Raw genomic sequence first — 12,347 nt, forward strand, 5'->3', positions numbered from 1 at the left:
GCTCTTAACCTCTGAGCCATCTCTCCAGCCCCCAAATGTAAAAGAGTTTTAAAGGCATTTTATTTGTTTCCATCCAAAGGCTTGGATGGAGCTAGTAACCTAAGTTTCCATTCATGCTTATTGAACATCTGTTGTGCCCTGAGAAGAAAAGATGAGGAAGAGAAACTCCCTCTCTTTGCTGTAGTTTCATAAAGGGGAGACACAGCAGAAGCATTGGAGAGTGAATATTCAAGCAACTATTTAGAACTGGGTTGCTGAGCATGGCATCGCAACCATGGCCTCACATCTGAGTGAAACATAAGCAGCCATAGGATAAACACCCCGACTCTTTGGAGATTTTGAGTGAACTTTTATTTTCATTAAACCAAAATTAAGATTCACACTCCCTTGAACATTTTGAGTCTTCTCGTTTTCCCCAAAAAGCCCCAGGAAGGAGATTGCAAACACGCAGCCTGCCCTCGTTGCTCTGAGGTACCTTTGGGTCCGATTGTGTTTCCTCACAGTTGAAGGGGACCGGACAGCTGGCAGATGGGAAGTCCCTTCGGTCTCTGCTTGGGTCAGTTTTCCTTCTCATAGCAAGCTAGCCGTGCGTGCGGGTCTGTTCTGTGTGGGAAATACTCATTTCCCAAAACGCAGACCTCTGTCATCATTGGACACCTCTCCTTGGTGTCAGGCCAGTTATTCACGGGTGGTTTTAATATTGATAACACATCTTCATCTTCGGTAGAGTCGTGTTCTTTGTGTGAATATTTATGGTTAGTTGCCTTAAAATGTGACCAGATCCATGGAAGAACTGGTGTAAAGTCCAGGAAGTTTAGAGGAAGGAGGACTTTTTAAACTTTGGTAAAGAAGGCAGGTTTCCTAGAGCCATTTTGTGAGTGAGATACTGTTTAGTTGTATGACTTCCAGTGAGTGTGTTACCTTTCTGATGACTGTAAGTCAACCTATCCTATCTCCGCTGTTGCCAAAGTCTACTGCATAAACAAGGCAGGCAGGGGAGCGCATTCTGGTCACCATGAGAGTAAACACTCATGACTCTAGGAGAACGCCCTGTGCCTCACTCAGATCCTATGCTGAGTAGTGACCTGTGGTAGTCATGAGCCTGGCCCTTGCACGTCCCAGCTCGGCACTTTGGTCTCTGACTTGGATTGATATCCTTACTACCTCGTTCTTCTGCACAAGAATAACAGCGGTGCCTGGCCTGTTGAATCCACACGTGCTAAGTGCCTGAGTCAGCACCCAGTGCACGGTGAAAGTCACCTAAGTCTAAACTAGCACAGGGGACTTACCTTGTGCCAGACATGCTTCCAAGCATGTTGCATGTTAGCATCACACCTTCATCATGGTTCTCTAAAGGAGGCACTCTTACTGTTGTCACCACTTGCTGGTGAGGAAATTGAGACACAAAAGGACTGAATGACTGGCATAAGGTTGCAGAGTCAATGAGGAGTGGAGTTGGGATTTGGGCAGTGAAAGGCAAGAGGTCTCCTATCTAGCCCTTGCAGAATTTGGTCTTGGGCTGATAGGAAGTCCAAAGGTGAGTGTCGCACAAATTGTTAGAAGGTCTTATTAATAAAAACAAACTTGGAGCCAGGTATTGGGGCTGAATGATCAGAGAAACAGAACAAGCCACAGCCACCTCACCTTGCCAACTCTTCAGCTGATCCTGTTTCCTCAGACTGGAAGCCTCCGTGTCCTCATCTGAATGGATCTCAGCTGAACTATTGCTCAAAAGCCTAAAAGTTTAACCAAGGCTTAGTTCCTCATCCTCATGCCTTATATACCTTTCTGCTTCCTGCCATTGCTTCCTGAGATTAAGGGCGTGAGTCACCATGCGTGGCTGTTTCCAGTGTGGCTTTGAACTCACAGAGATCCAGATGGATCTCTGCCTCTGAAACACTAGGATTAAAGGCGTGTGTGCCACCATTTTCTGGCCTCTATATCTAGTGGCTGTTCTGTTCTCTGACCCCAGATAAATTTATTAGGGTGCACAATATTTTGGGGAACATAATATCACCACAGGTGAGTACTGTTCTGTTCCCTGTGTTAGCCAGTTTTCCTTTACTGTAACTAAAATGAAGAAACATTTATTTTGGCTCACGGTTTTGGAGATTTTGGCTCCTGGCTGGGTGGCTGCATTGCTTTAGCCCTGTAGTGGCAAAGAGTATTACAGTGAGAGATGATAGCAGAAGAGAAGTAATTTGTGACCACTTCATGGCCAGGTGCAAAAGACAGGAAGAGAGCAGTGTCCCACAGTCACCCTCAAGGGCATGTCCTCAGTGATGAAGACCCTCCATAAGACCTCACATCATGAAGAGTTTGCCATTTCTCAATTGTGTCATGCCAGTGACTAAGGCTTTAATGTGTGGGTCTTAGGAGGACATCCAAGATCCAAATGATAGCATCCCTGTTTTACAAATGCAAAATTAAGACTTGTAGTATAATCTGCAGGGGGGAAAGCCCAGAGACCTCAACCCCAGACAAAGAGCCACAGGCAGCTAAGGAATGTTGAGAGCCAGAGAAATAATCTTCCCCAGGGAAGAAAGAGCACACCAATACCAAACGTTTAGCCCTGAAAACATACATATACAAATAACATTATATGAACTGAGATAGTTGTAATTATGAATATATGTGTGTGTGTGTAATATAAATATACACACATTTATAGATGTAACAACAATTAAAGGAAAAGAGCCCAGCTGGGTGGTGGTGGCAGACGCCTTTAATCCCAGCACTCGGGAGGCAGAGGCAGGTGGATCTCTGTGAGTTCAAATCCAGCCTGGTCTACAAAGTTCCAGGACAGCCAGGGCGATACAAAGAAACCTTGTCTCAAAAAAAAAAAAAAAAAAAAAAGTCATGAATTTGAATAAGAACGTGGGAGAGTTTGGAGGGAGGAAAAGGGGAAATGATACAATTCTATTATAATCTCAAAAAATATTTAAATAAAAAAAACCTTTCAGCTTTTAGACCCGTTTAGTACTAATTGTGTTTCTAATAATACCAAAAGCTTTGCGACTGTCATTATTTCTGATTTCCAGACTGTGAAGCACATGGAGAATATCTCTAATGGCACACTTCTCAGCAGGTATGATAGGAATCCAAAGCCTGTGTCTATAAAGTCATCAAAGCCTAAGACAGCTGTTCTTGGCTTTCTAAATGGAAAACACACATGCCCTAACAAAATTACATGAAAGCAAAAAATTTACCTGTTAGAAATAACTATTTGAACTTATTTTTCTTGTTTGATGTTTAATCATAGCTGTTTCTCCCTACTAGTGTCTTAATGCCTTCAGGCATAGATGTAGTTTAGCAATTCTCTTTAAAAAGAAACTCACAGCTTAAAATGTCAACATATTTGTTCATCAAAGAACAAATATTGCCTTAGGAATACTTTATACACTTGAAATGAATGGGCAAGAACAACCCTAACATTCGTATTGATACAGATTTGAAGTGGTATTTTGTCCCTTAATTATGGCAAGGAATTATTTTATCACTTTTGCTCAGTAATAACCTGTTTTTATCTTATTTTTCACCGAATTAGAGTTGAACTGGATCCTCACGTCAGAGACTGTGTTCAGACCTATACTCGAGAGTGGCTGATTGTGAACCGGAAGTAAGTGTTTCCTCTCCTTATGTGTAAATGCTCACTTCCATCAGTGTAAAGTGTGCATTGTGTGTTCTTGTTTTTCAAATTAAAGGACTGATTGGAGGATTTTTAGGGTTACAGAATACCGAACAGAAAGCCCTGAGATTTCCCATGCGCCCCCTCTCAGAGCATCCCTCATGCTGGGCACACACTGGCCACATCCCCAGTCCTGGTATCATTTTTTGTTTTTTGGGTTTTTTTTAGCTATGTATTTGATGCTTTTTGACAAATGCATACTGAAATGCTTCTGCCCTCGCATCGTCAAACAGAAGGGCTTTGTTGCCCTGGAGATCCCGGTGCTCCACCTGTTCCTGCCCCCACCCTGGTTGATCTGTACCAGTCTCCTTCATAGTCTATGATCTCACCTTTCTCCATCCTGTCTCCTTGTGGCTTCATCCTTCGCTTTCTGTTATCACAGAAAAAAAAAAATCTTTTATTTTACAGCTATACTACAGTCTGTTCATCTATTCAGTTGGGAAGAAAATCACATTCTAAACATGAGGAATAGAATTGCCTGTTAGCCAGTCACACAACTCTCAGGAGGCTGAGGCAGAAGCATGCTCTGAACCCAGAGGTTCAAAGCAGCCATCTTGAGCAGCATGACAAGACCCTGTCTCACAAAAATGATAAAAAAGGAATGTATCTTTTTGTTTCCTCTTTTTTTTATTGTAATGAACTCCTAGATAAAAGATAGTGAATGAATTGAAACTTGGCCTCAGATTCAAATATGTTATTAGAATTTGTGACCCTGAGATAAATTACTTGCTTGTCTTCCCATCAAGAGAGCATTTTTATCTCTGGGTTAATCAAACATTTTGTGGCATTTTTTTCTGAGGTTTCTATCCCCACACTAATGACTTTCACAGCACAGTCTTGTGAGAGGCGTTGTATTGGTGAAATTATTAAGGCCACTCCACGTAGTTAAAAGGAAGATTTATTTAGTGGATAACTTACAAATGAAGGGATAGGTAGGTCGCAGGGTCTGGGGAAGGTGTATCGCAGTCCAGCGGTGTTCTCTGGAGCTCTGCTCGGTCAACCTCCACCATTCAGGGTCCCGGCACAGAGAGAGTGCTGGCCCATCCAGCTCTCGGGTCTCCAGGCGACTCCCCTGGCCCCGCCTCGTAGGCGTGACAGTTGCCAGAGTCTCAATGGGGGTTGGAACTTCCAGATCCAAGCTGGAATGGCTGCCCACTACAGCGTTGGAACACAGGAATCTCCGCTGTGTGTGCATATGCATGTATACATGGACATGTGTGTTGTGCAGTAGGCTGAGGGCTGGCCACAGATCGAAGCCCACTCCACTAGATACTTATCAGAAAGCTGAGAGAGACATAAGCAGTTCGTAAAAGGTAGCCTCCCCTGTTCCCTCCTCTAGCAAGAATTACTTTTCTTGGGGATAAATAATGAAGGACGCTTGGGATTGGGTTTTACCCAGTTCCTCTAAGTGTGCCATGGGATCTGTGCTAATTTTTTTTTTTTTTTTTTTTTTTTTTTTTTTTTTTTTAGTAAGGTCAGTATTCACACTGTTTCCAGTAGCTGAAGAGGAAAAATAATCACTTATAGAAAGTAATTACAGCAAAGCTACATGTCAGTCTGTCTTCCGTTCTAACAGAAGTGGAAAATGAAGTTTGCCAGCAGGCAAATAAGATTATGTCTTGCTACTAATAAATGAGAGATTTCAGAACAAGTTGTTCTCAAGCTTCAAAATGTTAAAATTAGGGGCACTTTTCTGGGTATTTAAAGTTCTAAAAAAAAATCCAAGAGGGAACAATAAACAGAGGAGGTCCTGTGGACTAAATTTGGTTTTCAGATTTATTTCCTATTTGAAACACTGGGCAGTACAGACTTTGGAATGCTTTTTTTCTATCTTCCACAAATTTTATTTGAAAAAAAAAAAAAGACTTTAGAATGCTCATGACAGAGTTTAGAAACTATAGAGAAAGAAAACCAAGTTAAATGAATTTCATTCTATGTAGGTAGCCATACTTGATAGTGATAATATAGGTTTAGCCTGCATTTTCAATTTTCACAGTAAGAGAGGATTTAGTTATTCTTCCAGAACACAGTAACTAATGAGTGTATAATGCGTGTGTATCACAGTTTATCCAATCAGTTTTAATGTTTAGACGAATCCTTTGTAAGTATTTTTATACTTACAATGCAGCAATGTCCTTCTCACTGAAACCCTGTGCACATTTATTATTTATTTCCTGTGGGGAAAAACTATAATTTCTGTGCCTATGGTATATGTACAAACATAAACTCAATAATAGATCAAATGTGCATGAATTATATAGCAAATATTAGCAATTATAAAGTATCATTTATTAACATTTCCATTTTTGTGAGAGCATTGTCATTTTTGACATTTTATTTGATTATCTGTTTCCCCCATATATTTGTTGGCCACTGGTCATGTTTTCCTTGGTGCACTACTTAAGAAATTTTTACAACTCTATTAAGCTATTTGGTTTTATAAAACTTTAGATAACTTTTTCCCTTTTCATGTTTAGGGGTGTATGTATGCTTGTGTGCTTATGTACGTGTGTGTGTGTGTGTGTGTGTGTGTGTGTGTGTGTGTGTGTGTGTGTGTATGTGTGTATGTGTAGTTGTGTATGCACATGCATGTGAAGCCACAAGGGATCTCCCTTGATTACTTGTTCACCTTATACATTGAGGCAGGGTTGCTTAATCAAACCCAGAGTTTGCAGATATGGCCAGTTTGCTTAAGGGATCCCTGTCTTCACCATCTGATGTAGCAGGAATCTTAAAAGTTCTTATCAATAAAATCAAACCCGAGGCCAGTTATTGGGGTCAATGCTGGTAGATCAGAGAGACAGAACAAGCCACAGCTATCTCACCTCGCCGGATCCTCAGCTGGTCTTGTTTCCTTAAACTGGAAGCCTCTGAGTCCTCATCCAGAATGAATGTCAGCTGAATTACTGCTCAAAAGCCTGAAAGCTTAACCAGCCAAAATCTTCTAGTTTCTGGTTCTCACGCCTTATATATCTTTCTGCTTTCTACCACCACTCCCTGGGATTAAAGGCTGGCTTTCTGGGATTAAAGGCATGTGTCACCATGCTTGGCTATTTCCAATGTGGCCTTGAACTCACAGAGATCCAGAGGGATTTCTATCTCTGGAATGCTAGGATTAAAGATGTGAGTGCCACCATTTTCTAGCCTTTGTATCTAGTGGCTGTCTGTTCTCTGACCCCAGATAAATTTATTAGAGTACACAATATTTTGGGGAACACAATACCACCACAATCTGAGGCTTTTGGATGGGTTCAGGGGGGTCTAAATTCTGATCCTCTTGCATATACAGCAAATGCTTTGCTCCCCAAGTAATATCCCCAGAACTAGAGCACTTTTATCATTTAATATATTAACCTTCCTACCATATAAATTTCTTCCCCAGTATGTTTTAACATTTAGAATGATTTATGTAATTGAATCCATATTGGTATTTTCCTTAAGATTGTTATTTTTGGTGTCATGTTTAAAATCTAATTTTAACGTAACGTTAATTTGGATGGCTTTGGGTTAAAATATGGGTCTAGACCTTAGACACGTGACTGTAGTTTCTGTTCTCTCGTGTGTCCCATTCCTTTTCCAGAAGTGATGATTATCCATGCGCTTATCTCTTAGGAAACAGCATCTGTTTATAGTATGTCAAGCATGCTGGGGATGGAGGTTACCATTGGCTCCATCTCAGCACACTCATGTCATGGACCAGTTCCCTTCCCCAAAACAAGCTCGTTGGCAGAGGAAAGCCTCCAACTCCAAAACCCATCGACAGTTCCTGACAATCTTTGACTAGTGTCGTACAGAAGGGCATGTTTTCCTACCCCTGTGCTTGGTTCTCTGGTAAAATGAATCTGAAATGCTGAGAATGAAAATTATAATCTCAATACACACTTCTCCCAAAAATCATCTAGTGCCTGTGTATGCCCAGAATACTTTATTCATGCAGAAAATCTAGGCACCCTTTATCACTCAACATTGTGTGTGTGTGTGTGTGTGTGTGTGTGTGTGTGTGTGTGTGTACACCATCAAAATACATATCCATTTTCTCTCACTCACCTTCCCTGCCAGTCTCCTATATCCTTTATCCTCTACATAGCCAACACATGATTTAAAGTGACTGATTACCACTCAAAACCTTGCTGTTCAAACTCGCCAAGACTTCAAATTCTAATGGGAGAGTAAAGGTATTATTTGAAGAAAAGCTTATGGGGGGAGGGAGAAGCCTTGCTAAGAACAAATGAGAAGTTACATATTTTACTAGAACTGCCAATAAAAATTCAGCTATCACCCAAAGAGGAAAAGCTCAGTCTTCCTGTCACCATGGATGACACCTTTTTCTTAGCTGGCATGTTTGAAGGCTAGCTGTGCTACATGGAAGGAGGAGCTGATCTTTACTTTTTTTCTTTTCCTTTTAATGCTTTTCCTTGTGAAGTGTTTGTGGCCTTTAATTTGTAACTCTATACCTAGATGCCTATATTGGACACAGGCGAATGAAGTTTGTTTTTTTTTTTTAAAACTTACTTCAAAAAATAAATATATACAGTAGTACACATATGCATATATGATAACATAACACTGATGCCTTATAAGAGGTAAGAAAACCATACTGGTTCCTGGGTTTCTAATGAACAATTTTTTGGGACTAGGGGGGTCATCATATTCCTTCATATATAATCAAGACTCATATTAACAGTGAGTTCTGGTTTGTAAAGAGAACCTCCTTGCACACTCGTCTGTAAGTCATTGTCCACAAATTACAAACATACACAGTGCTAAGGGATGACTGTCAATGAAGCACGTCAGGAGCTCTTTGCAGAGCGTGTATAGTGGAGATGGGAAAATGATCTTTAAAAGAGAAAGCTCAATCATTAGGGAAATAATAACAGAAACAACGGATTGGAAACTGTAGAACAAGTGTCACACGGTAGCTATGGTGATGTGGTGAATTGTACTAGAACAGCTCTGCTCAAGTCAATCTGTTCAAAGACTTGGAGGTATAAAGACAAGTTCTACCAATCTCTGAACCAGCCTAGTTGGTATTTAGCAGTGCTGTTAAAGGGTCAAGTGGGATAGATGTGGGCAGTAGTAGGGCCCAATGAACCAGAAGGGCCAAAAGTTGTCTTGATAGACGACTGAAAAAAAGATCATGCCTCAAGGTGGCACTTGAACCCTCAAGGCTGCTTCACAGTTTTCAGTTTCTAGTATCAGGCAAAACCTTAGGAACTGCCTTTCTGGTAGAATAGACCTAAAATCAGCCTGCTTCTGATTAAGATAAGAAGGCCTGAATTGATGTGGTTTTTGGTTTTGTTTACCCACCCCCTACCCCCCCCCCAAAAAAAAAACGTCTAAACACTAGCTTTGATTTTAATAAGTCAATGGACCATTTTTCAGAGAAGGGGAAAGAATAAGGTTTGTTTGTTTGATAGAGGGGTCAAGGAAATTTGGTGATTGTTTCCAAGGAAAGCCTGAGACTAGAGTGTGGATGACTAGACGCCAGGGAACAGCAGGGATATTGGTGAGGTGGGAGCCATCCTGTTCATGTAGTGTCTGAGTTGGTTTTAGAGTGCCGAGGATAGTTGAACCAAGCCTAGTTTTTTTTTAACAAAATAATTTTTTATCTTCTAAATATATTGGTCAGACTGTTATTTTGACAGAAGATTATGAGTTTTCCTGACAATCTAGCAATTACTTAACAAGTGTTGGTTGCACATTAGTTTTGTCAAGACACCTGTACAAAGAAGGGAAATAAATGCACAGACTTCATCTGAAAGGACATTGTAATTACAGTTAGGAAGAGAACAGTTAAAATGGAATTAGCCACATAAGTGTAAGTTGTTTATGTTGTAGAAAAAAAATACATATCCATACAATTGTATACACACTGATCATATCCTTTCCTTATCCCCTGGACACCTCCCCCCACAACAAATCCCTCTCCAACTTCCATGTCCTTCTCTTCTCTTCTCTTCTCCTCTCCTCTCCTCTCCTCTCCTCTCCTCTCCTCTCCTCTCCTCTCCTCTCCTCTCCTCTCCTCTCCTCTCCTCTCCTCTCCTCTCCTCTCCTCCCCTCCCCTCCCCTCCCCTCCCCTCCCCTCCCCTCCCCTCCCCTCTCTCTCTCTCTCTCTCTCTCTCTCTCTCTCTCTCTCTCTCTCTCTCTCTCTCTCTCATTTACTTCACTTTATTTTGTGTGAATTGGTGTGAAGGTGTCAGATCCTCTGGAACTAGAGTTACAGACAGTTGTGAGCTGCCATGTGGGTCCTGGGAATTGAACCCGGGTCCTCTGGAAGAGCAGTCAGTGCTCTTAACAGCTGAGCCATCTCTGCAGCCCCCCCTCTTTATCTCATTACCACTGGATCCAGTTAGTGCTGATGGCATTCACATGGGTTTGGGGCAATCAACCAGAGATGGGCACTGTACCAGCCGCAAGATCCCCTAAGAAAAATGACTCCCCCTTTCCCAGGAGCCATCAACTACCAATAGCTCCTTAGCTAAGGGTGGGCCTGCATGAGCCCCTCCCTATCCATAGCACAGAGAGATGGCCCAGCAGTTAAGAGTACTTGCTTTTCTTCTAGAGGACCTGAGTTCGGTTCCTAGCACCCATGTTGGACATCTCACAGCCACTGTACCTTAAGCTTCAGGGGACTCAGGGTCTCCTTCTGACCTCTGAAGGCATTCATATAGATACACACACACACACACACACACACACACACACACACACACACACACACACACAGAAAGAGAGAGAGAAATAATAAAATATTTTATAATATAATTACAGTTTTTCTCCCTTCCATTTCCTCCCCCTACACCCTCCACATTCCCAGTCTTGCTCTCTTTCATATATATGTATATGAAAACATAACCAGTTGGTGTGTTCTTCTGCTCTCGGCTTTCCTTAGTTGCCTGTGGATCTTTGTGTGGGGTTGAGGCCTCACAGTCCGTGTCCATATCCTCCTCCCCCCCCCCCCCCCCCCGTCCACTTTGGCATGTCCATTGCCATTTTCAGCTCATGTTTAGGCCGTCATGTGGGTGAGACTTTATGGGAGCAGCTTCTGACATTATTAAGAGACACAATTTTATAGCAAATTCCCTCATTCTTTGGCTTTTACAATCTTTTCACCGCCTCTTTTGAAATGTCCCCTGAGCCTCGGGTGTGGGAGTTCTTTTGTAGATGTATCTATTGGAACTGGGCTTTATAACTCAACATTTTGATTGCTTGTGGTTTGTCTTCATAGTCTCCATGGTCTCGATTTGTTGTCCTCATACCTCAAAAATGTCTATCTTTTTATATGTTACAAGCATACATTATATTTTTCAATAATATCTTGGAGATCTTCTTGTTTCAGAGAACTTTTTTTTAAAGACTACCTTGATTTCCTCAGAGGAAAGGATATAATGGATATGTAATTGTCTCCCCTTGCCATAATGATAAATCATAGTACAACACCTGATCTACACATGATGGTGGCTGTTTTTGAAGGTAGAAATGAGACCCTTGTATCTAATATGTTCTGATTAGCTCTATCAAATTGTTCTCCAGAAAAGCTGTGATAATTCACTCCATGACCAGCTTAGCATGGAACTACCACTTTTATCCACTTCCTTGCCGATGTTGGATATTATTAATAAAAATAAGTTAAATTTCTCCAGTTTTGTTTTATTGTTATTTTAAACTGTGGGCTGTTACTACCTATTTTCTGAATGCTGATTCATATGTTTGGATTTTATTCCCTTAGTCTAAAAGCCCAAATATAGATATAGATATAGATATAATATTTATATATATGTATACCCCCATTGTATATCATGAAATCCTGTCTCTAGGGATTTGACTAAATGAAATGAAAACCTATGTTCACATAGAGGTCTCTATGCAAATACTTATAGCATTTTTATTTGTAGGTGCCAACATTACAAATAACACTGAATGTATTCAATGGGGTAATAAGAAAACAAACTCTGGTAACTTCATACAATGGGCTACTACTCAGCAATACAATGGAACTTTTAAGCTACTGCTCTTGCAACACCAGGATGTTGCCACATTCATTGTACTAAGTAAAATAAGCCAACCAGTACATAATAGCATGATCCCATTTATATGACATTCAAGAAAAAGTAGAGTTGTGAAGATAGAAATGGGGCCAGTGGCTTCCAGAATCTGGTGCTGGAGAAAGGAGTGGACTACAGAGGGTGTGGGAGAATTTGGAGAGTTTGTAGAAGTAACCAGTGTCCTAATTGAAGTGGTGTTTACATAACTGTGTTCATTTGTTAAAACTCAGAACTGTACTCCTAAAAAGGGTGGATTATAACTGTCTTAGTTACTTTTCTGTTGTTGTGACAAAACATCATGACCAAGGCAACTTAGAAAAGAAAATGTTTAGCTGGGTTTGCTGTTTTAGAGGGTAGAGTCCATGATGGTGGAGTTAAAGCTTGACAGCAGAGCAACTGAGAGCTCACAGCTTTGTCCTCAAGCAGGTGGCAGAGTGAGAACACTAGGAATGGCCAAGTCTTTTGAAACCTCAGAACCTTCCTCTGGTGACACACCTTCTCCAACAAGACCACACCTCCTAATCCTTCCCAAACTGTTCCACCAACTGGGGATCAAGTGTCCAAACATATGAACTTATGGGAGACCATTCTCATTCAAACCACCACAGTAATTG

General features: G+C 41.2%; 1 protein-coding gene and 1 pseudogene across 2 annotated transcripts in view; one reads left to right on the forward strand and one right to left on the reverse strand.

Moving 5' to 3' along the window:
- Dock8 (dedicator of cytokinesis 8) overlaps positions 1–12,347 on the forward strand; it is a 212,403-nt gene that overhangs the window by 61,548 nt on the left and 138,508 nt on the right. For both annotated transcript variants that reach the window (XM_042262086.2, XM_076561526.1), the window contains one exon: positions 3,548–3,619. In XM_042262086.2, coding sequence (XP_042118020.2) covers positions 3,548–3,619 — 72 coding nt within the window. The remainder of the gene's footprint in view (positions 1–3,547; positions 3,620–12,347) is intronic.
- LOC143271226 (small nucleolar RNA SNORA40) lies at positions 8,335–8,453 on the reverse strand (annotated as a pseudogene).

This window comes from Peromyscus maniculatus, chromosome 1, assembly GCF_049852395.1.
Source record: "Peromyscus maniculatus bairdii isolate BWxNUB_F1_BW_parent chromosome 1, HU_Pman_BW_mat_3.1, whole genome shotgun sequence".
Lineage (NCBI taxonomy): Eukaryota > Metazoa > Chordata > Mammalia > Rodentia > Cricetidae > Peromyscus > Peromyscus maniculatus.